We start from the raw sequence: 27,227 nt of genomic DNA, 5'->3' as shown, positions 1-27,227 counted from the left end.
AGTAATGGGGAACTATAGGCTCTCCAAGCTCCCGAGTAATTCAAAAACAGCCTGCAAAACCCAAAATAAAACATCTACTGTTCAGCAGCACTTGAACAATCCCAAGCGTGCTAACAGCTGCACTAACAACCAATTTAAGGTAATCAGCCAAGCCTGTAACATGGTTCATTTATGCTTGCTAGAAACAACATACAGGGACCCATCCTCTGTGAGCAAAAGGAATATGTTCAAGCCTTGCACCTTTTTGAATAACCCATCATTTAAATGTTCAGAATAAATATTGACCAGGACTGTGTATCTGTCCACATGCACATGTGTCTGGGTGCATGAACGCAGGTGGTGGGGTGGGGGTGCAGTGCACGTGGGGAAACTTCTACTCATTCAAAAATCGGTTCATAGCATCTTTTGCATCTACCTTAGGCTGTGTGCAAATAGGTTCCTGCATTTCCAACAACACTGGCTACATGTCAGAAGTATTTTTGGATGTCCTGAGGTCGTGAAAGATTCCATATAAAATGCAAGTTTTCTTTATGCTCTACACAGTTTAATACCTTGCAGGCAACATATCTACCCCATTGAATCAGAGTCAATAATCAATTATTTCCTAATGATGGGTTCAAGAGAAAATCATTGTCAAGCCACTCACTGGATCCACGAAGTCAGGGTTCAGGCCATAGCACAGTTTCTGTATCCGGGAAGTTATCTTGTCAAACATGACTCGCTCCTGACGACCATCTGCACAACAAAACATTACAAGTTTAAACACTTCATCCTCCATTTGATAGCACCTTTAACAGAATAAAAGGTTTCAAGGAACTTCAGTGATTATGAGGTGTCTTAAAGGAGGAAAGAGATAAGAAACCGCAGGGAATTAGAGAGGGAATTCCAGAATTGCAAAATAGGTTGGTTCAGCCTCAAAACAATTGCCAGAGAGAGGGGTGGAATTAGTGGTGAGGGAGCAGAGTTTGTGGCTACGGCTGAGGACAATGGTTGAGATTCTGAATATTTAACTGGAGCAAACTTCTATTCATCCAATACAGGATATCAGATAGGCAGACTAACAAGTTAGATGGCAGAGGAGGCGAGATAAGCAGTAGTGAGAGAATAAATAACTTGGGATTGGTCCCTATATACAGGAAAGGAAAATCTCCCTAATCAAACACACACGGGCTGCCACGTTAAGTACATGAATTGCAACCTTTTTATAACAGAATTAAATTCCCATCTTATGTAAAATCAGCCCACTTGTACAATTAAATGGTGCGGAGGTGGGGAAAAGAGGGCAGCAGGGAGGGTTCAGTAATAATTGCCAACATCCAATAAATGCAATCAGTACAAAAAATTTGGAACTTTGGCTTCCAGCCCAGCCTGATCCCCAAGGCCTGGGAGGACAGCAGGAAAGTACGCAGGTGGTTGGTCAAGGGGTGAGGAGGGGATGACAAATCAAACAAAGGGCCTGTCTGGCTAAGACAGAATCATAGAATGACAGCACAGAAATCAGAGTGGAAAGGTTACAGCATAGGAGCATTTAGCCCATAGAGCCCATGTTACTTCTCTGCAAGAGCTATTTAGCTTGCCCTGCTCTCCCACCCTTTTCCCTATTGCACTCCATTTTTTCTCCTTTATGATGCTTATCCAATTCCCTTTGAAAGCCATGAATGACCCCGCCTCCATCACACTCTCAGGACAGTGCTTCTAGATCCTAACCACTTGATGCATAAAAAGATTTCCCTTATGTCACATTGTTTCTTTTGCCAGTCACCTTAAATCAAGGGTGTCCTTGAATAGTTCTCAAGGCTTCCACCAATGGGAAGTTGCTATCTATTCTGTCTAAGCCCATGAATTTGATTCCACTATCAATCAAATCTGCTCTCAACTTCCTATGGTCCAAAGACTAGAACCACAATCTATACAATCCATCCACGTAACTGAAGCTCCTCATTCCTAGAATTATTTTTATAAAACTTTTCTGCACCCTCTGTAATGCCTTCGCATCCTTCCTTATATGTAGTCCCCAGGCCCTGCTGCTTCCACACTCCCTTTAGTAAAACACCCTTTATTTTATATTGTCTCTCTGCATTCATCCTAACAGAATGAATTACTTCCAAGGATGTGATTAGGGAAAAGCAAAAGAAATGGGAAAATAGGTGAACCCTGCGAGGGAATGAAGGGGCCAGGTTGTTTTTATTCATTCACAAGGTGCGAGTGTCCCTGGCCAGGCCAGCATTTGTTGCCCATCCCTAATTGCCTTTTAGAAGGTGGTGGTGAGCTGCCTTCTTGACCCACTGTAATCCATGTGGTGTAGGTACACCACATGTGGTGTAGTGCTGTTAGGGAGTTCCAGGATTTTGACCCAGAGACAGTGAAGGAACAGCGATATATTGCCAAGTCAGGGACTTAGTTGGGAACAGCTCTACCTGGAAGTCCCCCTCCATCTGCTGCCCCTGCCCTTCTAGATGATAGTGGTCATGAGTTTGGAAGGCATTGCCTATGTAGCATTGGTGAATTCCTGCAGTGCATTTTGTAGATAGTACACACTGTTGCTTCTATGTCAGCATTGGAAGGAGTGAATGTTTGTGGATGTGATGCCAATCAGGCAGCTGCTTTGTCCTGGATAGTGTAAAGCTTGGTTGAGTGTTGTGGGAGCTGCACTAATCCAGGCAAGTGGGGAGTATTCCATCACACTCCTAACTTGTGCCTTGTAGATGGTGGACAGGCTTTGGAGAGTCAGGAGGCAAGTTACTCACTGCAGGATTCCTAGTCTCTGACCTCCTCTTGTAGCCACAGTATTTATATGGCTAGTTCAGTTCAGTTTCTGGTCAATGGTAACCCCCAGGACGTTGACAGTTGGGGATTCAGTGATGATAATGCCATTGAACATCAAGGAGCAATGGTAAGAATCTCTCTTGTTGGAGTTGGTCATTGTCTGGCACTTGTGTGGCATGAATGTATGGAGACTGAGGAGCGACCTGATTGAGGTGTACAAGATTATGAGGGGCATGGACAGAGTGGATAGGGAGCAGCTGTAACCCTTAGTTGAAGGGTCAGTCACGAGGGGACATAAGTTCAAGGTGAGGGGTAGGAGGTTTAGGGGGGAAGTGAGGAAAAACTTTTACCCAGAGGATGGTGACAGTCTGGAATGCACTGCCTGGGAGGGTGGTGGAGGCGGGTTGCCTCACACTCTTTAAAAAGTGCCTGGATGAGCACTTGGCACGTCTTAACTTTCAAGGCTATTGGCCAAGTGCTGGTAAATGGGATTAGGTAGGTAGGTCAGGTGTTTCTCATGTGTCAGTGTAGACTCGATGGGCCAAAGGGCCTCTTCTGCACTGTGATTCTGTGAAGTGCCGTTTGATAGCCCTGTTGATATCCCCTTCCAATCACTTTACTGATAAGAGTAGACTGATGGGGCGGTAATTGGCTGGGTTAGATTTGTCTTGATTTTTGTGTACAGGACATACTGGGGAATTTTCCACATTGCTGGGTAGATGCCAGTGTTGTAGCTGTACTGGATCAGCTTGGCTAGAGGCACAGCAAGTTCTGGAGCACAAACCTGCAGTACTATTGCCAGAATATTGTCCGGCCCCATAGCCTTTGCAATATCCAGTACCTTTGCAATATCCAGTGCGTTCAGCTGTTTCTTGATATCACATGCAGTGAATTGAATTGGCTGAAGAATGACATCTGTGATGCTGGGGTCCTCCAGAGGAGGCAGAGATGGATTGGCACTTTTGTCTGAAGATTGTTGTAACTTGATTCGATTCTGGGTCCCCAGAACATTACCCTGGGTCTCTGGATTATTGGTCCAGTGACAATACCACTACGCCACTGTCTCCCCAATGCATGGTGTTTGTTCCCATGCATCTGCTGCCCTTGTCCTTCTAGATGGCAGATAGGGCATCCCCCAATCAGTGTACAAATTTAAAATATTTGCTTTGAAATTGGAGTCTTATGCTTTCGTTCAGCAGCATTTGAAGAAATAATCCCTTCCCAAACACTGTCCTTCTCACTCACTCACTCTCCCTTCCACTCCACTGCCCTTTCCTCCCTCCACACCCATTCACTCAACCCTTCCTTCCCTCCCCATCCAGTCACACTCCTCCTCCACCCTTGTTTCTCCACCTTGCCACACTCGACACCTCATCACTGCTGTTGCCCCTGCTGTCAGTGGGAGTGTACAGCTCCTCCTCAGCTACCACCACCTGGATCTACAATAGGGAAGAGTGATACTCCTCCACAATGGATAGGGCCCAGGCCCCAGAGGCTCAGATTCTAGCGGGCCAGGGAGCACAGCCTCTATCAATGGATGCTTGGGTTGCGCCAGGGTCCCAAGCAAGGCAAGCCAGCCTGACATGGAAGGACAGCAGGTTTGGAATTTTGGAAGAAGGTACAGGGCAGAGTTGGGAATAAATACCACATGCTCTGGCCTCATTACTGGCACAGACTCCTCCCCCCAACCTTCTTTCATTTCAGTTTCTTCTCCTCAGCCTCCCAGAGCAAGTCAAACAATTGGTGACAGGCAGCTGAAAGTCTCCTGCACGGAAGCTTCGTGACTGGACTGCACAAACTGCACCAGCTTCTCAAACCACAGGCTCCCTAACTCCCCCCTCCCCCTCCCCCTGCTGCTCCTCCAATCAGATTCATTCTGTCTCTGAAAGAGCAGCAGGAGTAGGTGGGCAGGTACCTGCGATTGGAGGACCTGCAGCAGCCAGTTTGGGAGTTACCGAATAGGTGATTGGGGGAAACAGTTCCACCTCTCCCCTACTGGCTGCTCCTCCAATTGTAACTCTGCAGTCAGTTCCTGCTCTCTCGGACAGCAGGGATCCAAACTTTTTGAAGCCCTACAAGTCGGAACATATATTTAAAACAGCAGATTTCCAAGACACCAATGTTAGAAATTCAGAACTTTCTCATCCCTGGTTTAGTAATCAAAACTGGGGGGGAGGAGGGGGGAGAGAAGAAAGAAAAAAGAGAAAGCCATTTAAAAAAACGAAATTCGGGTAAAAACACGTCCCTGCGCTTCACATGTCTCTGCATTAAATTTAATTTGCCGCTACCCACTCCCAACAACCTGTCTGCCTTTTGAAGTCCATCTCTACCACCCTCACAGTACACAATATTTTATAGTTCTGTGCAAATTCTAGAAACTTGGTAATTGTACATTCAAACCTAGGTCACTAACATAAATCAAGATATTCAGTAGTACTTGTACCAATCCCTGAGAAATCCACCGTTTACCTTCCTCCAGTGGAAAAGAAAAACAATTGTTGACCCACTGAGATCAATCCATCTGTGCCATTTTCTTTGGTAGGGCTTATAACCTAAGTTTCTCTTAATCCATGGGCCCTGCAAACCACCACCCCCATCCTCTTTAATAATCAATCAAATTCCCTTTTGAAAGTCAAATCTGCCTTTTTGAAAGCCCCTCACCCAAGCTCCGAGTGAAGCCACAAGCCCAGGTTCTGTAGCAATCACAAGCCAGCAGATACGAAATCATGGTGCCAAACTTTGCACAATTGTCACAGATATTCTCAGACCTGCCGCCCATTGTCTGTTACAAAGGTCCACTTTTGGCTGGTTAAAAATTGTATAATTAGCCTTCCAATTTCGTCTTTTCAGGATATAACAGGTGCATGTACAAATTATTCACTCATGTCTTTAGGTATTGGAGCTCTAATCTGAAAGCATTTGTCTTAGTTAGTCGTCTTCAATCTGTCCGAAGTTAGAGCTTTTCCTTCACATCCTCACTCAGATCTGACTCACTTTTAAATTCTAATTTCTAATTATTTTTCCTGGCTCTTACCCATTTCACCGACGTGACCTAGTTTAGTGCAGTTTCATTTGAAAGCTCCCAGTTTCCCCGAGTCTGATCCCGCTCGGATGTTTTGCTTTTATATCCAATGTCGAGAGTCTGACCTGAAGTTCTGCTCTGCCTGTCTGCAGCTCCCCGGGATACGGCCGTTTAAATTTACTACCGTGTACACAGTTCCGGATGAGATTGGTTCACCCACTTCCCGCCAATCTGTTATAACCAACTGCTTGGGCGCCAAATTTAAACTATACACAGGCGGGACCTGGATCACGCGGGGAATAAACTGCTGTACAGAGAGGGACATAAAACCGGGGAATTAAATGGAGCTGGAAAAAGGGCCGAGCAAATATTAAAAAAAGCATGCAAACAAATCAATGAGTAATTCCAATCAACAGCAGGATGATCGCCCTATACCCCAGCACCCTAGAAAAAAATTAAAGGTAGAAAAGACAACGAGCCTGGTGTAACTGGCAGCGAAAAATGTTTATAAAACATACGGAAAATAACAGGGAGCAATGAGCAGCCCTTACCATGGCAGAGAGAATCAAAAGTTATAAACACAAAGGAATCAGCAAGGCAGCAATAACCAGCCCCCGTGTAAGAATAAAGAAACACAAGAATAAAAAAAAACCAAAACGGTAGATTGATGGACAGGCACCATCAGGCCTTCATCAGTCCCCGAGTATAACAGAAATTCAACCATTAACGAGAGCCACAAAATTTATAACCCTCTCCAGGACAGGGACAGAGAAATTGCGGGGAAGAAAAAGTCCAAGGTCCACCCAGGTCACCTTCTATCACCCTGGCAATGGTATGACAGTGATAAGGGAGGGTTGGCTAATCTTAGCAATCAATACATGAGGTGAGGACCCCCCCCCCCCCCCACCACCACAAAGGGAGAGATTTGTCCAAAGTGACCTGTACCCTTCAAGCTCACTCCATTCACATGATACACCTCAATTTACCCAGATTCTAAAGTAATATGTCATTTACTGAAAGATATCCAACATGCATTTGAATGGATCAACTATTTGGTTCCACTATCTCTCTACAATGTGCGCCAACAGACTGGGATACTGCATTCTTAGAGAGCCTTTTCCACAGACTGATCAGATAGATCACTGATCATTCTAAAGTGAGATTGTATTGCATTCTGAGAGAATAAGTCTGCGACGAGGGTTCACAGATTCAGTAGCTCTGGTGATCTCCTCAGCTTTCCTGAAAGTGGCAGCATAACTACAGTCCAAAACCACCTGTACCCCTCTCCCTCTGACAATCTAATACAGCACTGGGATCAAAGCCCCACACTTGCAGGGGACCTACTTCATGTAATCCCTCCATGCTTATATCCCACGTTTATACATACACACATTAGGACATCTGTCCACACCCAACTTTTCATTTTCTAAACCCCTATGCCACCATTTATAATGGAGACAATTCATGTAAACATGTCACTGGACGAGTAATTCAGAGACCCAGGCGAATGCTCAGAGGTTCAAATCCCACCACAGCAGCTGGTGGAATTTAAATTCAATTAATAAATCTGGAATTAAAAGCTAGTCTAATGATGACCACAAAACCATTGTCAATTGTTGTAAAAACCCATCTGGTTCACTAATGTCCTTTAGGAAATGAAACCAGCTGGTCTGGCCTACACGTGACTCCAGGCTCGCAGCAACGTGGTCGACTCTGAAATGGCCTAGCAAGCCATTCAGTTTTATCAAACTGCTACAAAGTTTAAAAGGAATGAGACCGGTCAGACCACCCAGGATCAACCTTGGCAGTAGAAACGACAACAGCAAACCCATTCATTGACCCTGCAACGTCCTTACTAACACTTGGGAGACTTGTGCCAAAATTGGGAGATCTGTCCCACAGGCTAATCAAGCCTGACATTTTCTGTAAGGTATGACTCTGATAGTATGACCAAGTCCCAGGCACCACCATCCCTGGTTACGTCCTGTCACACCACCAGAGGTGGCAACACAGTGGTATAGTCAGGAGGGAGTTGTCCCTGGAATTCTCAACATTGACTCTGGACCCCATGAAGTCTCATGGCACTAGGTCAAACATGGGTAAGGAAAAGGAAACGTAGGGTGAAAGGGGTCAAAGGATATGGGGAGAAAGCGGGTGCAGGCTATTGAGTTGGATGATCAGCCTTGAACATAATGAATGACGGAGCAGGCTTGAAGGGCTGAATGGCCTACTCCAGCTCCTAGTTTCTATGTCCTACTGATTACCACGTACAAATCCCACCCACCCTGGCTCAATGATGAGTGCAGGAGGGCATGCCAGGAGCAGCACCAGGCATACCTAAAAATGAGGAGTCAATCTGGTGATGCTACAACACAGGACTACTTGCGTGCCAAACAGCATAAGCAGCAAGTGATAGACAAGGCAAAGTGATTCCACAACAAATAGATCAGATCTAAGCTCTGCAGTCCTACCACATCCATTGTGAATGGTGGTGGACAATTAAACAACTCACTGGAGAAGGAGGCTCCACAAACATCCCCATCCTCAATGATGGAGCAGCCCAGTGCTACAGTGCAAAAGATAAGGCTGAAGCATTCGCAACAATCTCCAGCCAGAAGTGCTGAGTGGATGACCCATCTCGGCCTCCTCCGAAAGTCCCCAGAATCACAGATGCCAGACTTCAGCCAATTCAATTCGCTCCACGTGATATCAAGAAATGGCTGATGGCACTGGACACTGGAAAGGCTAAGGGCCCTGACAGCATTCCAGCAATATTACTGAAGGCTTGTGCTCCACAACTGGCCATGCCTCTCACCAAGTGGCTGGAAAATGTGGGAAACTGCCCAGTATTCCTGCCCACAAAAAGGAGGAAAGATCCAACCCCCATTGGTCAACTCGTGATCATCAGTAAAGTGATGGAAGGGGTGAGCAACAGTGCTATCAAGCAGCACTTAGCAATAACCTGCTCACTGTTGCTCAGTTTGAGCTCCATCAGGGTCACTCAGCTCCTAACCTCATTAGTCTTCGTTCAAACATGGACAAAAGAGCTGGACTCCTAAGGTGAGGAGAGAGTGACTGTCAAATGCAGCCTTGATGTCAAGGACAGAGTGTGGCATCAAGGAGCCCTAGCAAAACTGGAGTCAATGGGAATCGGGGGAAAACTCTTCACTGGTTGGAGTAATATCTAGCATAAAGGAAGATGGTTGTGGTTGTTGGAGGTCAGTCATTTCAGTTCTAGGGCATCACTGCAGGAGTTCATCAGGGTAGTGTCCTTGGCCCAACCATCTTCAGCTGCTTCATCAATGACCTTCCCTCCAACATTAAGGTGAGGATGTTCACTGATGATTACACAATGTTCAGCACCATTCACATCTCCACAGATACTGAAGCAGTCCATGTCCAAACGCAGCAAGACCTAGGTTTGGGCTGATACGTGCCAGGGAATGACCATCTCCAACGAGAGAGAATCCTTCCATCTCCCCATGACATTTAATAGCATTATCATCACTGAATCCCCCACTATCAACATCCTAGGGGTTACCAATGACCAGAAACTGAACTGGACTAACCATATAAATACTGTGGCTTCAAGAGCAAGTCACAGGCTAGGAATCCAGCGACGCGTAGCAGCAGTGTGTTCCACCTACAAGATGCACTGCAGGATCTCACCAAGCCTCCTTAGACAGCACCTTCCAAACCCAGAACCTCTACCATCTAGAAGCACAAGGGCAGCAGATAGATAGGAACGCCACCACCTGGAAGTTCCCCTCCAAGTCACTCACCACCCGGACTTGGAAATATATCACTGTTCCTTCACTGTCGCTGGGTCAAAATCCTGGAACTCCCTTCCTAACAACACTGTGGGTGTACCTACACCACATGGACTGCAGTGGTTCAAGAAGGCAGCTCACCACCACCTTCTCAAGGGCAATTGGGGATAGGCAACAAATGCTGGCCTAACCAGCAACACCCACATCCTGTGAACAAATATAAAAAACAAACAGCACCCTATGGAGGTAAAGTGCCACCACTGGCATTAGGGGGTGATTACAGCATGGCATGTTTACATTGCAGCTTCCAATACAAATTTGGACATTAGAATTTAGAATGGATATATCTAGAAATCAGAACATGACTTTAAAATGGGGGCTGAATCACCACTGTGCAATTATCCTTGCCTTCACCTGAAGATTACATTTGATTTTCACTCTGCATGGAGCAGCACAGCAGATTGACTCATCTAACATTGCCCTCAGCCCGATGGCCACCTTTGTGTGTGGCTGCATCAAGCTGTGCATAGACCCTCGGTACGCAAACAGCAAGTGTCACTACATGCTGAGGTTCTCTCTGTTCCCAATGTTGCGAAGGACGGGTCTGGCCACGCTGCCGCAGAACGCTACAAGTACCACCTGTCCCTCATGGAAACATTTATGCAGAGAAACACCTTTGACCACAAGGCCATCAGACAGCGGTCGGCAGGTAACATCCTAGAGGCCCTGTGGGAAAAGGAGATGGTGGACCCTGTCGGCTGCTTCCCCGAGCAGACTGTCAGTCATTTGAGAATGCCCCATTGCCAGACTTTCCAACAAGGAACAAGATGTAGCTTGGCTGGTGATGAGAAATGCCCTCACTGTCAGATCCTTCCTACACAGGAGTCTCTCCCCCTCCACATGTTGCCCTCAAGGTGACTCAAGGAATGTGCCTTTGCAAAGAAGGTCTGGAGAGAGATGCAGTGGTTTTTGTCAAGGTTCATCTTGAGCAGAACAAAAACAGAATTACATGGAAAAACTCAGCAGGTCTGGCAGCATCGGTGGCGAAGAAAAGAGTTGACGTTTCAAGTCCTCATGACCCTTCGACAGAACTTGAGTTCGAGTCCAAGAAAGAGTTGAAATATAAGCTGGTTTAAGGTGTGTGTGTGGGGGGCGGAGAGCTCTCTCTCTCTCTCCGCCCCCCACACACACACACCTTAAACCAGCTTATATTTCAACTCTTTCTTGGACTCGAACTCAAGTTCTGTCGAAGGGTCATGAGGACTCGAAACGTCAACTCTTTTCTTCTCCACCGATGCTGCCAGACCTGCTGAGTTTTTCCAGGTAATTCTGTTTTTGTTTTGGATTTCCAGCATCCGCAGTTTTTTTGTTTTCATCTTGAGCAGATCTGACACAGGCCTCTGTGCTCTACGGGCTGTTCTGGGTGGGGGGGGGGGGTGGTGGAGACACCAGACAAACATCACCTGCAGCCGGAGGATCATCAATTCGGTGAAAGACCCTCTTTGGTCTGCCCAAAACCTGATGGCCTTCCAGTGCAAGTTGTCCCCGACCAAGTGTTGCAGACTGGCACATTCCAAGGTCCTACATGCTGAGGGATGCACTAAAGCTTGGGGCAGCTGCTGCAAAGGCGCAATGGAGAAAGATCACTGCCTAAAACCTTTTAGCCATAGTACACCAAAGGGCTGGGAATTGTATAGACCCCTCAGACTGTACAACTCACATTGAATGTGTGCAGTGAATACTAAATTGTATTGAAGCACCGCAGAGTACACCATGACCTATATAGATAGTGCAATAGTATTTAAGTTGTCTGTAATGACCATGTTGAGATGTCTGTAATGTTCACTGATTGTATTGAAGCACCTCATGATCTATGTGGAAAACATGAACACGGTTGCACTTTTTGTATTGGCCATTTTGAAATGTTTTCAGTATATTTTTCCAAAAAAAAAGCAGATTAACTAGTGTTTAATGAAACAATTATACCTCAGCAATTAATCCAACCCTAACACAGCAGGATAGGGGGGTACAATCCAACACCGCACCATGACCTCTGCCAGGGAACCCAATCTCCATCTCCCCCCTCCCCAAGGGCCACAATTTACCCCCTCAAGCACCCCCCCCCCCTCCCCCAAGGACGCTACTCACCTATCCACCCACCACCCTCCCTTTCCAGGGACCACAGTACATCCCCACTCTGTTAAAGGACCACAGTCACCCCCACCCCATCAGCCCCCATACCCCCCCAAGCACTGCAGCCACCCCCACGTCGCCCCATCCCCCAATACTACCCTCGCCATCCCCCCCATACGCCCCTCCCCATCCGCCCTAATCCCCACCCCCCCACCATATCCCCCGATCCCCTCATCTCTCTCCCCCCTGACCCCCTCATCTCTCTCTCCCCCCCGACCCCCTCATCTCTCTCTCCCCCCCCCGATCCCCTCATCTCTCTCTCTCCCCCCCGACCCCCTCATCTCTCTCTCTCCCCCCACCGACCCCCTCATCTCTCTCTCTCCCCCCACCGACCCCCTCATCTCTCTCTCTCTCCCCACCGACCCCCTCATCTCTCTCTCTCCCCACCGACCCCCTCATCTCTCTCTCTCCCCACCGACCCCCTCATCTCTCTCTCTCCCCACCGACCCCCTCATCTCTCTCTCTCCCCACCGACCCCCTCATCTCTCTCTCCCCCCCCGACCCCCTCATCTCTCTCCCCCCCGACCCCCTCATCTCACTCCCCCCGACCCCATCTCTCTCCCCCCCCGACCCCCTCATCTCTCTCTCCCCCCCGACCCCCTCATCTCTCTCTCCCCCCCCGACACCCTCATCTCTCCCTCCCCCCTCCGACCTCCTCATCTCTCCCTCCCCCCTCCGACCTCCTCATCTCTCCCTCCCCCCTCCGACCTCCTCATCTCTCCCTCCCCCCTCCGACCTCCTCATCTCTCTCCCCCCCGACCCCCTCATCTATCCCACCCCCCTCCGACCCCCTCATCTACACCCCCATCTCTCCCCCCTGACCCCCTCATCTCCCCCCCCTCATCTCTACCCCCGACCCCCTCATCTCTCCCCCCCCGACCCCCTCATCTCTCCCTCCCGCCTCACACCCCCTCATCTCTCCCTCCCCCCTCCCACCCCCTCATCTTTCTCCCCCCCCGACCCCCTCATCTCTCTCTCTCCCCCCCCCGACCCCCTCATCTCTCTCCCTCCCCCCCGACCCCCTCATCTCTCTCCCCCCGACCCCTCATCTCTCTCTCCACCCCCGACCCCCTCATCTCTCTCTCCACCCCCGACCCCCTCATCTCTCCCCCCCCGACCCCCTCATCTCTCCCCCCCCGACCCCCTCATCTCTCCCCCCCGACCCCCTCACCTCTCCCCCCGACCCCCTCACCTCTCCCCCCCCGACCCCCTCATCTCCCCCACCCCCGACCCCCTCATCTCCCCCACCCCCGACCCCCTCATCTCCCCCACCCCCGACCCCCTCATCTCCCCCGCCGACCCCCTCATCTCCCCGCCGACCCCCTCATCTCCCCGCCGACCCCCTCATCTCTCTCTTCCCCCCCGACCCCCCATCTCTCTCTCCCCCACCCCGACCCCCTCATCTCTCTCTCTCCCCCCCCCCAACCCCCTCATCTCACCCCCTCCCCCCCCCAACCCCCTCATCTCTCTCTCTCCCCCCCCCAACCCCCTCATCTCTCTCTCTCCCCCCCCGACCCCCTCATCTCTCTCTCCCCCCCGACCCCTTCATCTCTCTCTCCCCCCCGACCCCTTCATCTCTCTCTCTCTCCCCCGACCCCCTCATCTCTCTCTCCCCCCTCCGACCCCCTCATCTCTCTCTCTCCCCCCCACCCCCTCATCTCTCTCTCTCCCCCCCGACCCCCTCATCTCTCTCTCCCCCCTCCGACCCCCTCATCTCTCTCTCCCCCCTCCGACCCCCTCATCTCTCTCTCCCCCCTCCGACCCCCTCATCTCTCCCTCCCCCCTCCGACCTCCTCATCTCTCCCTCCCCCCTCCCACCCCCTCATCTCTCCCTCCCCCCCTCCCGTCATCTCTCCCCTCCGACCCCCTCATCTCTCTCTCCCCCCTCCGACCCCCTCATCTCTCTCTCCCCCCCCGACCCCCTCATCTCTCCCCCTCGACCCCCTCAACTCTCTCTCCCCCCTCCGACCCCCTCATCTCTCTCTCCCCCCTCCGACCCCCTCATCTCTCTCTCCCCCCTCCGACCCCCTCATCTCTCTCTCCCCCCTCCGACCCCCTCATCTCTCTCTCCCCCCTCCGACCCCCTCATCTCTCTCTCCCCCCTCCGACCCCCTCATCTCTCTCTCCCCCCTCCGACCCCCTCATCTCTCTCTCCCCCCTCCGACCCCCTCATCTCTCTCTCCCCCCTCCGACCCCCTCATCTCTCTCTCCCCCCTCCGACCCCCTCATCTCTCTCTCCCCCCTCCGACCCCCTCATCTCTCTCTCCCCCCTCCGACCCCCTCATATCTCCCTCCCCCCCCGACCCCCTCATATCTCTCCCCCCCCGACCCCCTCATCTCCCCCCCTCATCTCTCCCCCCTCCCCTCATCTTTCCCGACCCCCTCATCTCCACCCCCCGACCCCCTCATCTCCCCCCCGCCGACCCCCTCAACTCTCTCTCCCCTCCGACCCCCTCATCTCTCTCTCCCCCCTCCGACCCCCTCATCTCTCTCTCCCCCCTCTGACCCCCTCATCTCTCTCTCCCCCCTCTGACCCCCTCATCTCTCTCTCCCCCCTCATCTCTCTCTCCCCCCTCATCTCTCTCTCCCCCCTCATCTCTCTCTCCCCCCTCATCTCTCCCCCCTCCGACCCCCTCCTCTCTCCCTCCCCCCCTCCCATCATCTCTCCCCACCGACCCCCTCATCTCCCCCCCGACCCCCTCAACTCTCTCTCCCCCCCGACCCCCTCATCTCTCTCTCCCCCACCGACCCCCCATCTCTCTCTCCCCCACCGACCCCCCATCTCTCTCTCCCCCACCGGCCCCCCATCTCTCTCTCCCCCACCGACCCCCTCATCTATCGCACCCCCCCCCGACCCCCTCATCTCTCCCCCCCCCGACCCCATCATCTCTCCCCCCCTACCCCCTCATCTCCCCCACCCCCGACCCCCTCATCTCCCCCCCCCCCGACCCCCTCATCTCTCCCCCCCGACCCCCTCATCTCTCTCTCCCCCCTGACCCCCTCATCTCTCTCCCCCCCCGACCCCCTCATCTCTCTCCCCCCCCGACCCCCTCATCTCTCTCTCCCCCCCCGACCCCCTCATCTCTCTCTCTCCCCCCTCCGACCCCCTCATCTCTCTCTCCCCCCTCCGACCCCCTCATCTCCCCCACCCCGACCCCCTCATCTCCCCCACCCCGACCCCATCTCTCTCTCCCCCCCCGACCCTCTCATCTCTCTCTCCCCCCCGACCCTCTCATCTCTCTCTCCCCCCCCGACCCTCTCATCTCTCTCTCCCCCCGACCCTCTCATCTCTCTCTCCCCCCGACCCTCTCATCTCTCTCTCCCCCCGACCCTCATCTCTCTCTCCACCCCCGACCCTCATCTCTCTCTCCCCCCCGACCCCCTCATCTCTCTCTTCCCCCCGATCCCCTCATCTCTCTCTTCCCCCCGATCCCCTCATCTCTCTCTCCCCCACCGACCCCCTCATCTCTCTCTCCCCCACCGACCCCCTCATCTCTCTCTCCCCCACCGACCCCCTCATCTCTCTCTCTCCCCCTCGACCCCCTCATCTCTCTCTCTCTCTCCCCCCCGACCCCCTCATCTCTCTCTCTCCCCCCCCGACCCCCTCATCTCTCTCTCTCCCCCTCCCCGACCCCCTCATCTCTCTCTCTCCCCCTCCCCGACCCCCTCATCTCTCTCTCTCCCCCTCCCCGACCCCCTCATCTCTCTCTCTCCCCCTCCCCGACCCCCTCATCTCTCTCTCCCCCCTCCGACCCCCTCATCTCTCTCTCCCCCCTCTGACCCCCTCATCTCTCTCTCCCCCCTCTGACCCCCTCATCTCTCTCTCCCCCCTCATCTCTCTCACCCCCCTCATCTCTCTCTCCCCCCTCCGACCCCCTCCTCTCTCCCTCCCCCCCTCCCATCATCTCTCCCCACCGACCCCCTCATCTCCCCCCCGACCCCCTCAACTCTCTCGCCCCCCCGACCCCCTCATCTCTCTCTCCCCCACCGACCCCCCATCTCTCTCTCCCCCACCGACCCCCCCATCTCTCTCTCCCCCACCGGCCCCCCATCTCTCTCTCCCCCACCGGCCCCCTCATCTATCGCACCCCCCCCCGACCCCCTCATCTCTCCCCCCCCGACCCCATCATCTCTCCCCCCCCGACCCCATCATCTCCCCCACCCCCGACCCCCTCATCTCCCCCCCCCCGACCCCCTCATCTCTCCCCCCTGACCCCCTCATCTCTCTCTCCCCCCTGACCCCCTCATCTCTCTCCCCCCCCGACCCCCTCATCTCTCTCTCCCCCCCCGACCCCCTCATCTCTCTCTCTCCCCCCTCCGACCCCCTCATCTCTCTCTCTCCCCCCTCCGACCCCCTCATCTCTCTCCCCCCCTCCGACCCCCTCATCTCCCCCACCCCGACCCCCTCATCTCCCCACCCCGACCCCATCTCTCTCTCCCCCCCCGACCCTCTCATCTCTCTCTCCCCCCCGACCCTCTCATCTCTCTCTCCCCCCCGACCCTCTCATCTCTCTCTCCCCCCCCGACCCTCTCATCTCTCTCTCCCCCCGACCCTCATCGCTCTCTCCACCCCCGACCCTCATCTCTCTCTCCCCCCCGACCCCCTCATCTCTCTCTTCCCCCCGATCCCCTCATCTCTCTCTTCCCCCCGATCCCCTCATCTCTCTCTCCCCCACCGACCCCCTCATCTCTCTCTCCCCCACGACCCCCTCATCTCTCTCTCCCCCACCGACCCCCTCATCTCTCTCTCTCCCCCTCGACCCCCTCATCTCTCTCTCTTCTCTCCCCCCCGACCCCCTCATCTCTCTCTCTCCCCCCCCGACCCCCTCATCTCTCTCTCTCCCCCTCCCCGACCCCCTCATCTCTCTCTCTCCTCCCCCTCCCCGACCCCCCTCATCTCTCTCTCTCCCCCTCCCCGACCCCCTCATCTCTCTGTCCCCCCCCGACCCCCTCATCTCTCTCTCTCCCCCGACCCCCTCATCTCTCTCTCTCCCCCCCGACCCCCTCATCTCTCTCTCTCCCCCCCGACCCCCTCATCTCTCTCTCTCCCCCCCCGAACCCCTCATCTCTCTCTCTCTCCCCCCTCGAACCCCTCATCTCTCTCTCTCCCCCCTCGAACCCCTCATCTCTCTCTCTCCCCCCTCGAACCCCTCATCTCTCTCTCTCCCCCTCGAACCCCTCATCTCTCTCTCTCCCCCCTCGAACCCCTCATCTCTCTCTCTCCCCCTCGAACCCCTCATCTCTCTCTCTCCCCCGTCGAACCCCTCATCTCTCTCTCTCCCCCCTCCGACCCCCTCATCTCTCTCTCTCCCCCCCCCGACCTTCTCATATCTCCCTCCCCCCCCGACCCCCTCATATCTCTCTCCCCCCCGACCCCCACATATCTCTCCCCCCCCGACCCTCTCATCTCTCTCTCCCCCCGACCCTCATCTCTCTCTCCACCCCCGACCCTCATCTCTCTCTCCCCCCCCGACCCCCTCATCTCTCTCTTCCCCCCGATCCCCTCATCTCTCTCTTCCCCCCGATCCCCTCATCTCTCTCTCCCCCACCGACCCCCTCATCTCTCTCTCCCCCACCGACCCCCTCATCTCTCTCTCCCCCACCGACCCCCTCATCTCTCTCTCTCCCCCCTCGACCCCCTCATCTCTCTCTCTCTCTCCCCCCCGACCCCCTCATCTCTCTCTCTCCCCCCCCGACCCCCTCATCTCTCTCTCTCCCCCCCCGACCCCCTCATCTCTCTCTCTCCCCCCCCGACCCCCTCATCTCTCTCTCTCCCCCCCCGACCCCTCATCTCTCTCTCTCCCCCTCCCCGACCCCCTCATCTCTCTCTCTCCCCCTCCCCGACCCCCTCATCTCTCTGTCCCCCCCGACCCCCTCATCTCTCTCTCTCCCCCGACCCCCTCATCTCTCTCTCTCCCCCCCCGACCCCCTCATCTCTCTCTCTCCCCCCCCGACCCCCTCATCTCTCTCTCCCTCCCCCCCCGAACCCCTCATCTCTCTCTCTCTCCCCCCTCGAACCCCTCATCTCTCTCTCTCCCCCCTCGAACCCCTCATCTCTCTCTCTCCCCCCTCGAACCCCTCATCTCTCTCTCTCCCCCCTCGAACCCCTCATCTCTCTCTCTCCCCCCCTCCGACCCCCCACTCTCTCTCCTCTCTCCCCCCCCCCCGACCTTCTCATATCTCCCCTCCCCCCCCGACCCCCTCATCTCTCTCTCCCCCCCGACCCCCTCATATCTCTCTCCCCCCCCCGACCCCCTCATATCTCTCTCCCCCCCCCGACCCCCTCATATCTCTCTCCCCCCCGACCCCCTCATATCTCTCTCCCCCCCGACCCCCACATATCTCTCTCCTCCCCGACCCCCTCATATCTCTCTCCCCCCCGACCCCCTCATATCTCTCTCCTCCCCGACCCCCTCATATCTCTCTCCCCCCCGACCCCCTCATATCTCTCTCCCCCCCCGACCCCTCATATCTCTCTCCCCCCGACCCCCTCATATCTCTCTCCCCCCCGACCCCCTCATATCTCTCTCTCCCCCCGACCCCCTCATATCTCTCTCCCCCCCGACCCCCTCATATCTCTCTCCCCCCCGACCCCCTCATATCTCTCTCCCCCCCCGACCCCCTCATATCTCTCTCCCCCCCGACCCCCTCATATCTCTCTCCCCCCCGACCCCCTCATATCTCTCTCCTCTCCCCGACCCCCTCATCTCTCTCTCCCCCCGACCCCTCATCTCTCTCCCCCTCATCTCTCTCTCCCCCCCCGACCCCCCTCATCTCTCTCTCTCTCCCCCCCCGACCCCCTCATCTCTCTCTCTCTCCCCCCCGACCCCCCTCATCTCTCTCTCTCTCCCCCCCGACCCCCTCATCTCTCTCTCTCCCCCCCCGACCCCCTCATCTCTCTCTCTCATCCCCCCCGACCCCCTCATCTCTCTCTCTCCCCCCCGACCCCCTCATCTCTCTCTCTCTCCCCCTCCGACCCCCTCATCTCTCTCTCTCTCCCCCTCCGACCCCCTCATCTCTCCCTCCCCCCTCCGACCCCCTCATCTCTCCCTCCCCCCTCCGACCCCCTCATCTCTCCCTCCCCCCCTTCATCTCTCCCCACCGACCCCCTCATCTCTCTCTCCACCCTCCGACCCCCTCATCTCTCTCTCCCCCCTCCGACCCCCTCATCTCTCTCTCCCCCCTCTGACCCCCTCATCTCTCCCCACCGACCCCCTCATCTCTCTCTCCTCCCTCCGACCCCCTCATCTCTCTCTCCCCCCTCCGACCCCCACATCTCTCTCTCCCCCCTCTGACCCCCTCATCTCTCTTCCCCCTCCGACCCCCTCATCTCTCTCCCCCCTCCGACCCCCTCATCTCTCTCCCCCCTCCGACCCCCTCATCTCTCTCCCCCCTCCGACCCCTCATCTCTCTCTCCCCCTCCGACCCCCTCATCTCTCTCCCCCCTCCGACCCCCTCATCTCTCTCCCCCCCCGACCCCCTCATCTCTCTCTCCCCCCTCCGACCCCCTCATCTCTCGCCCCCCCCTCCGACCCCCTCATCTCTCCCTCCCCCGTCCGACCCCCTCATCTCTCTCTCCCCCTCCGACCCCCTCATCTCTCCCTCCCCCCTCCGACCCCCTCATCTCTCTCTCCCCCCTCCCACCCCCTCATCTCTCTCGCCCCCCCTCCGACCCCCCTCATCTCTCTCTCCCCCCTCCGACCCCCTCATCTCTCTCTCCCCACCCTCCGACCCCTCATCTCTCTCTCCCCCCTCCGACCCCCTCATCTCTCTCTCCCCCCTCATCTCTCCCCCTCCCCTCATCTTTCCCGACCCCCTCATCTCTCCCCCTCGACCCCTCAACTCTCTCCCCCCCTCCGACCCCCTCATCTCTCTCTCCCCCACCGACCCCCTCATCTCTCTCTCTCCCCCTCGACCCCCTCATCTCTCTCTCTCTCTCCCCCCCGACCCCCTCATCTCTCTCTCTTCCCCCCCCGACCCCCTCATCTCTCTCTCTCCCCCTCCCCGACCCCCTCATCTCTCTCTCTCCCCCCTCCCCGACCCCCTCATCTCTCTGTCCCCCCCCGACCCCCTCATCTCTCTCTCTCCCCCGACCCCCTCATCTCTCTCTCTCCCCCCCGACCCCCTCATCTCTCTCTCTCCCCCCCGACCCCCTCATCTCTCTCTCTCCCCCCCCGAACCCCTCATCTCTCTCTCTCTCCCCCCTCGAACCCCTCATCTCTCTCTCTCCCCCCTCGAACCCCTCATCTCTCTCTCCTCTCCCCCCCTTCGAACCCCTCATCTCTCTCTCTCTCTCCCCCCTCGAACCCCTCATCTCTCTCTCTCCCCCCTCGAACCCCTCATCTCTCTCTCTCCCCCCTCGAACCCCTCATCTCTCTCTCTCCCCCGTCGAACCCCTCATCTCTCTCTCTCCCCCCCCGAACCCCTCATCTCTCTCTCTCTCCCCCCCCTCGAACCCCTCATCTCTCTCTCTCTCCCCCTCGAACCCCTCATCTCTCTCTCTCCCCCCTCGAACCCCTCATCTCTCTCTCTCCCCCTCGAACCCTCATCTCTCTCTCTCCCCCCTCGAACCCCTCATCTCTCTCTCTCCCCCCTCGAACCCCTCATCTCTCTCTCTCCCCCGTCGAACCCCTCATCTCTCTCTCTCCCCCCTCCGACCCCCCTCATCTCTCTCTCTTCCCCCCCCCCCCCGACCTTCTCATATCTCCCTCCCCCCCCGACCCCCTCATATCTCTCTCCCCCCCGACCCCCTCATATCTCTCTCCCCCCGACCCCCTCATATCTCTCTCCCCCCGACCCCCTCATATCTCTCTCCCCCCCGACCCCCCACATATCTCTCTCCCCCCCGACCCCCTCATATCTCTCTCCCCCCCGACCCCCTCATTCTCTCTCCCCCCCGACCCCCTCATATCTCTCTCCCCCCGACCCCCCTCATATCTCTCTCCCCCCGACCCCCTCATATCTCTCTCCCCCCCGACCCCCTCATATCTCTCTCCCCCCCCGACCCCCTCATATCTCTCTCCCCCCGACCCCCTCATATCTCTCTCCCCCCCGACCCCCTCATATCTCTCTCCCCCCGACCCCCTCATATCTCTCTCCCCCCCGACCCCCTCATATCTCTCTCCCCCCCGACCCCCTCATATCTCTCTCCCCCCCGACCCCCTCATATCTCTCTCCCCCCCGACCCCCTCATATCTCTCTCCCCCCCGACCCCCTCATATCTCTCTCCTCCCCGACCCCCTCATCTCTCTCTCCCCCCCGACACCCTCATCTCTCTCTCCCCCTCATCTCTCTCTCCCCCCCGACCCCCTCATCTCTCTCTCTCTCCCCCCCCGACCCCCTCATCTCTCTCTCTCTCCCCCCCCGACCCCCTCATCTCTCTCTCTCTCCCCCCCGACCCCCTCATCTCTCTCTCTCCCCCCCGACCCCCTCATCTCTCTCTCTCCCCCCCGACCCCCTCATCTCTCTCTCTCCCCCCCGACCCCCTCATCTCTCTCTCTCTCCCCCTCCGACCCCCTCATCTCTCTCTCTCCCCCTCCGACCCCCTCATCTCTCCCTCCCCCCTCCGACCCCCTCATCTCTCCCTCCCCCCTCCGACCCCCTCATCTCTCCCTCCCCCCCTTCATCTCTCCCCACCGACCCCCTCATCTCTCTCTCCACCCTCCGACCCCCTCATCTCTCTCTCCCCCCTCCGACCCCCTCATCTCTCTCTCCCCCCTCTGACCCCCTCATCTCTCCCCACCGACCCCCTCATCTCTCTCTCCTCCCTCCGACCCCCTCATCTCTCTCTCCCCCCCTCCGACCCCCACATCTCTCTCTCCCCCCTCTGACCCCCTCATCTCTCTTCCCCCTCCGACCCCCTCATCTCTCTCCCCCCTCCGACCCCCTCATCTCTCTCCCCCCTCCGACCCCCTCATCTCTCTCCCCCCTCCGACCCCCTCATCTCTCTCTCCCCCCTCCGACCCCCTCATCTCTCTCCCCCCTCCGACCCCCTCATCTCTCTCCCCCCCCCGACCCCCTCATCTCTCTCTCCCCCCTCCGACCCCCTCATCTCTCGCCCCCCCCCTCCGACCCCCTCATCTCTCCCTCCCCCGTCCGACCCCCTCATCTCTCTCTCCCCCCTCCGACCCCCTCATCTCTCCCTCCCCCCTCCGACCCCCTCATCTCTCTCTCCCCCCTCCCACCCCCTCATCTCTCTCGCCCCCCTCCGACCCCCTCATCTCTCTCTCCCCCCTCCGACCCCCTCATCTCTCTCCCCCACCTCCGACCCCCTCATCTCTCTCTCCCCCCTCCGACCCCCTCATCTCTCTCTCCCCCCTCATCTCTCCCCCTCCCCTCATCTTTCCCGACCCCCTCATCTCCCCCCCTCGACCCCCTCAACTCTCTCTCCCCCCTCCGACCCCCTCATCTCTCTCTCCCCCACCGACCCCCTCATCTCTCTCTCTCCCCCTCGACCCCCTCATCTCTCTCTCTCTCTCCCCCCCCGACCCCCTCATCTCTCTCTCCTCCCCCCCCCGACCCCCTCATCTCTCTCTCTCCCCCTCCCCGACCCCCTCATCTCTCTCTCTCCCCCTCCCCGACCCCCTCATCTCTCTGTCCCCCCCGACCCCCTCATCTCTCTCTCTCCCCCGACCCCCTCATCTCTCTCTCTCCCCCCCGACCCCCTCATCTCTCTCTCTCCCCCCCGACCCCCCTCATCTCTCTCTCTCCCCCCCGAACCCCTCATCTCTCTCTCTCTCTCCCCCCTCGAACCCCTCATCTCTCTCTCTCCCCCCTCGAACCCCTCATCTCTCTCTCTCCCCCCCTCGAACCCCTCATCTCTCTCTCTTCCCCCCCCTCGAACCCCTCATCTCTCTCTCTCCTCCCCCTCGAACCCCTCATCTCTCTCTCTCCCCCCTCGAACCCCTCATCTCTCTCTCTCCCCCCGCGAACCCCTCATCTCTCTCTCTCTCCCCCCTCCGACCCCCTCATCTCTCTCTCTCCCCCCCCCCGACCCCTCTCATATCTCCCTCCCCCCGACCCCCTCATATCTCTCTCCCCCCCCGACCCCCTCATATCTCTCTCCCCCCCGACCCCCTCATATCTCTCTCCCCCCGACCCCCTCATATCTCTCTCCCCCCGACCCCCTCATATCTCTCTCCCCCCCGACCCCCACATATCTCTCTCCCCCCCCGACCCCCTCATATCTCTCTCCCCCCCCGACCCCCTCATCTCTCTCTCCCCCCCGACCCCCTCATATCTCTCTCCCCCCCCCGACCCCCTCATATCTCTCTCCCCCCCGACCCCCTCATATCTCTCTCCCCCCCGACCCCTCATATCTCTCTCCCCCCCGACCCCTCATATCTCCGCTCCCCCCCGACCCCCTCATATCTCTCTCCCCCCCGACCCCCTCATATGCGCTCTCCCCCCCCGACCCCCTCATATCTCTCTCCTCCCCGACCCCCCTCATATCTCTCTCCTCCCCGACCCCCCTCATCTCTCTCTCTCCCCCGCCGACCCCCTCATCTCTCGCTCTCCCCCCCGACCCCCTCATCTCTCTCATCATCCTCCCCCGACACCCTCATCTCTCTCTCCCCCTCATCTCTCTCTCCCCCCCGACCCCCTCATCTCCGCTCTCTCCCCCCCCGACCCCCTCATCTCTCTCTCTCTCCCCCCTCCGACCCCCTCATCTCTCTCTCCCCCTCCCGACCCCCTCATCTCTCTCTCTCCCCCTCCGACCCCCTCATCTCTCTCTCTCCCCCCCGACCCCCTCATCTCTCTCTCTCCCCCTCCGACCCCCTCATCTCTCTCTCTCCCCCTCCGACCCCCTCATCATCTCCTCCCCCCTCCTCCCGTCATCTCTCCCCACCGACCCCCTCATCTCACTCTCCCCCCTCCGACCCCTCAGCTCTCTCTCCACCCCCGACCCCCTCATCTCTCCCCCGTCGACCCCCCTCAACTCTCTCTCCCCCCTCGACCCCCTCATCTCTTCTCCCCACCGACCCCCACATCTCACTCTCTCCCCCCCTCGATCGCCCCCTCATCTCTCTCTCTTCTCTCCCCCCCGACCCCTCATCTCTCTCACTCTCCCCCCCGACCCCCTCATCTCTCTCTCCCCCCTCCCCGACCCCCTCATCTCTCTCTCTCGCCCCTCCCCGACCCCCTCATCTTCTGTCCCCCTCCCCGACCCCCTCATCTCTCTGTCCCCCCCGACCCCCCTCATCTCTCTCTCTCCCCCGACCCCCTCATCTCTCTCTCTCCCCCCCCCCCGACCCCCTCATCTCTCTCTCTCCCCCCCGACCCCCTCATCTCTCTCTCCCCCCCCGAACCCCTCATCTCTCTCTCTCTCCCCCCTCGAACCCCTCATCTCTCTCTCTCCCCCCCTCGAACCCCTCATCTCTCTCTCTCCCCCCTCGACCCCTCATCTCTCTCTCTCCCCCCTCGACCCCCTCACTCTCTCTCTCTCCCCCCCCGAACCCCTCATCTCTCTCTCTCCCCCCTCGAACCCCTCATCTCTCTCTCTCCCCCGTCGACCCCTCATCTCTCTCTCTCCCCCTCCCCCCCCCCGACCTCTCATATTCCCCCCCCCCCCGACCCCTCATATCTCTCTCCCCCCCGACCCCCTCATATCTCTCTCCCCCCCCGACCCCTCTCATCTCTCTCTCCCCCCGACCCCCTCATCTCTCTCTCCCCCCCGACCCCCTCATCTCCTCTCTCCCCCCCGACCCCCCTCATATCTCTCTCTCTCCCCCCCGACCCCCTCATCTCTCTCTCCCCCCCGACCCCCTCATATCTCTCTCCCCCCCGACCCCCTCATCCTCTCTCCCCCCCGACCCCCTCATCTCTCTCTCCCCCCGACCCCCTCATATCTCTCTCCCCCCCGACCCCCTCATCTCTCTCTCCCCCCCGACCCCCTCATATCTCTCTCCCCCCGTCCTCTCCCCCCCGACCTCCCCCTCATGTCTCTCTCTCCCTCCCCCCCTCATATCTCTCTCTCCCCCCCGACCCCCTCATATCTCTCTCCTCCCCGACCCCCTCATATCTCTCTCCCCCCCGACCCCCTCATCTCTCCTCCCCCCCGACCCCTCATATCTCTCTCCCCCCCGACCCCCCTCATATCTCTCTCCCCCCCGACCCCCTCATATCTCTCTCCCCCCCGACCCCCTCATATCTCTCTCCCCCCGACCCCCACATCTCTCTCTCTCCCCCCCGACCCCTCATATCTCTCTCCCCCCCGACCCCCTCATATCTCTCTCCTCCCCCCCGACCCCCTCATATCTCTCTCTCCCCCCGACCCCCTCATATCTCTCTCCCCCCCCCCCTCCACCCCCCCGACCCCCTATCCTATTCTTACTCTCCCCCGACCCCCTCATCTTCTCTCTCCCCCGCACCCCCCCTCATTCTCTCTTCTCCCCCCCCCCCCTCCTCTCTTCCCCCCCCCCCCCTCTCTCCCCCCCCCCCCCCTCTCTCCCCCCCCCCCCCCCTCCCCCCCCCCCCCCCCCCTCCCTCCCCCCCCCCCCCCCTCCCCCCCCCCCCCCCCCCCCCCCCCCCCCCTCCTCTCTTCCCCCCCCCCCCTCCTCTCTTCCCCGCCCCCCCGGGGCCGGTACCTCTCTTAATGACGAACATGTTGCTTGGGAGCCGGGAATCTCCGTCTGCCGGTGGCTGTGAGCGGGCGAGGTGATCTTGGGGTGATCCTGGGTGATCCAGTGAGGCTCGGGGCTGACGGACAAGATTTTTCTTTCCCTCCGCCGATTCGGCTAAAACGGCGCGCGCCTTTCCCGCCGGAATATTTATCAACCCCGCAGCCAATCAGCGGCCGGACGGCCCCTCACTCTATCCAATCAGGAATCGCGTCCCCGCAGTGCAGCCAATCAGCCAAAGGCTAGGGCGGGTCCCATATTCACCAATCAGAGCAGAGCCCGCTTATCAACCGTTGCCATGGTAGCGCCGGGCCTGCTGGTGCCAGTGAAGCCTGAGGCTGGATTTAAGAGCCTTCCCCAGTGATACCAGCAGGCTCACCTGCTTAAGGAAATGCTGATTTAGGAGGATTCACATTGAAACAGGGCTCAGGATAACAACAGTTAAGAGTTAAGGAGCATTAGTCTCTCCAACCTGCTCTGCCATTCAATAAGACCTGAGGAAAATATCAATCAACAGTCTGCAAGCTAACATCAGAGCAAATGAGAGGCAATTGAGGGAGAACAAACTGCCAAACAAATCTGGCCTTAGATCCACATGCCGGAGCTGAGGCAGGAACATACTGACATGGCCGACCATGGGCTACAGCACAAGGAGGGTCTGGGAGAGTTCTTCAAAAGGGGACATATCATCAGGTCTGGTGAAAGGCGATTGACCTGAGATGTTAACTCTTGTTTCTCACTCCACAGATGTTGCCTGACCTGCTGAGAATTTCCAGCATTTTCCCTTTTTACTGCACACCTGCATAAGACCATACGATGTAGGAGCAGAAGTAGGCCATTCAGCCCATCAGTGTCTGCATCAGACTAAATCACCTGGTATTCACAGGAAAAGAACTGAGACATTCCTACACAATCAGAACTACTTTCTAAGATATAGCAGCAGGAGTAGACCATCTGGACCTTCCAGCCTGTTGTGCCTGCCTCATTAAGATCATGGCCGATCTTCTACTTCAATCCATTTTCCTTCACCGTCCCCATATCCCTTAATTCCTTCAGTATCCAAAAATCTATCAGCCTGTCTTGAATATACTTAATGACTAAGAATTCACAAGCTCTCTGGGGAGAAATTCCAAGAATTCATGACCCTCTGAAGAAATTTCTCATCCTCTCCAACCCTTTATTCTAAGACTCTGAGCCCCTAGTTGTAGACTACCCAGCCAGGGGAAACATCTTAGCATCTACCCCATAAATGGACCATAAACCAGGTAAAGGCCCCAGTAACATGAGTAATTGCCAACCTGTCAGCCTAGGGAAAGCAGTTGGAGAATGTCATCACATATCATCTCCAACATTACCTTAATGGCTTTGGCTTCAAATCAGGTCCAGCAAGATTCAGCAGAGGAAGAAATATCAATGGTAACTGTTGCATCTGTCAGTTGCATCGTCCAAGCTGTTAACAAGACCATGTGCATATTGATGGTGAACCAAGATGTGGAGAAGGCTTTTGAGAAAATTTGGCTCGATGGGCTGCCGCTGTATGCCAACTTTCATCTCTACACCCCTACTCAGCTGATTGAAGAAATTCCAACTTCCCGTCAGAACACACAATTGGAGTCAAGAAAGCTCCAGAGAGATTCGGGTCCTTGGGAAGATGGACTAGCCAATGGGGAATTAGGCTGAGCCTTGGAAAATCACAGTGGGTGCTATTCCCTAAGAGAAGGATGAGGGACAGGTTGATGTGATTGAGCTGCTGTTAAAACAAAGCAATGAGCAGCGATTCCTGGGTAGAACTTTTGTATGTCAGCCATAGCTCAGTGGGGAGCACTCTTGCCTCTGAATTGGAATGTTCTGGGTTCA

General features: G+C 56.9%; 1 protein-coding gene across 7 annotated transcripts in view; it reads right to left on the bottom strand.

Annotated features, from left to right (window-relative positions):
• The window catches only part of rrm1 (ribonucleotide reductase M1 polypeptide), a 63,702-nt gene that overhangs the window by 33,503 nt on the left and 2,972 nt on the right, over positions 1-27,227 (bottom strand). For 3 of the 7 annotated variants that reach the window (XM_041199036.1, XM_041199035.1, XM_041199038.1), the window contains exon 2: positions 647-735. In XM_041199036.1, the coding sequence (XP_041054970.1) occupies positions 647-715 (69 nt within the window). In that variant the 5' untranslated portion in view covers positions 716-735. Of the gene's footprint in view, positions 1-646; positions 736-5,800; positions 5,959-25,337; positions 25,496-26,725; positions 26,747-27,227 lie in introns of those variants that run through there. The other 4 variants (XM_041199039.1, XM_041199033.1, XM_041199034.1 and 1 more) reach the window with 4 other exon arrangements.

Source organism: Carcharodon carcharias, chromosome 11 (assembly GCF_017639515.1).
Source record: "Carcharodon carcharias isolate sCarCar2 chromosome 11, sCarCar2.pri, whole genome shotgun sequence".
NCBI lineage: Eukaryota > Metazoa > Chordata > Chondrichthyes > Lamniformes > Lamnidae > Carcharodon > Carcharodon carcharias.
This window is presented reverse-complemented; position numbering and strand designations above follow the sequence as displayed.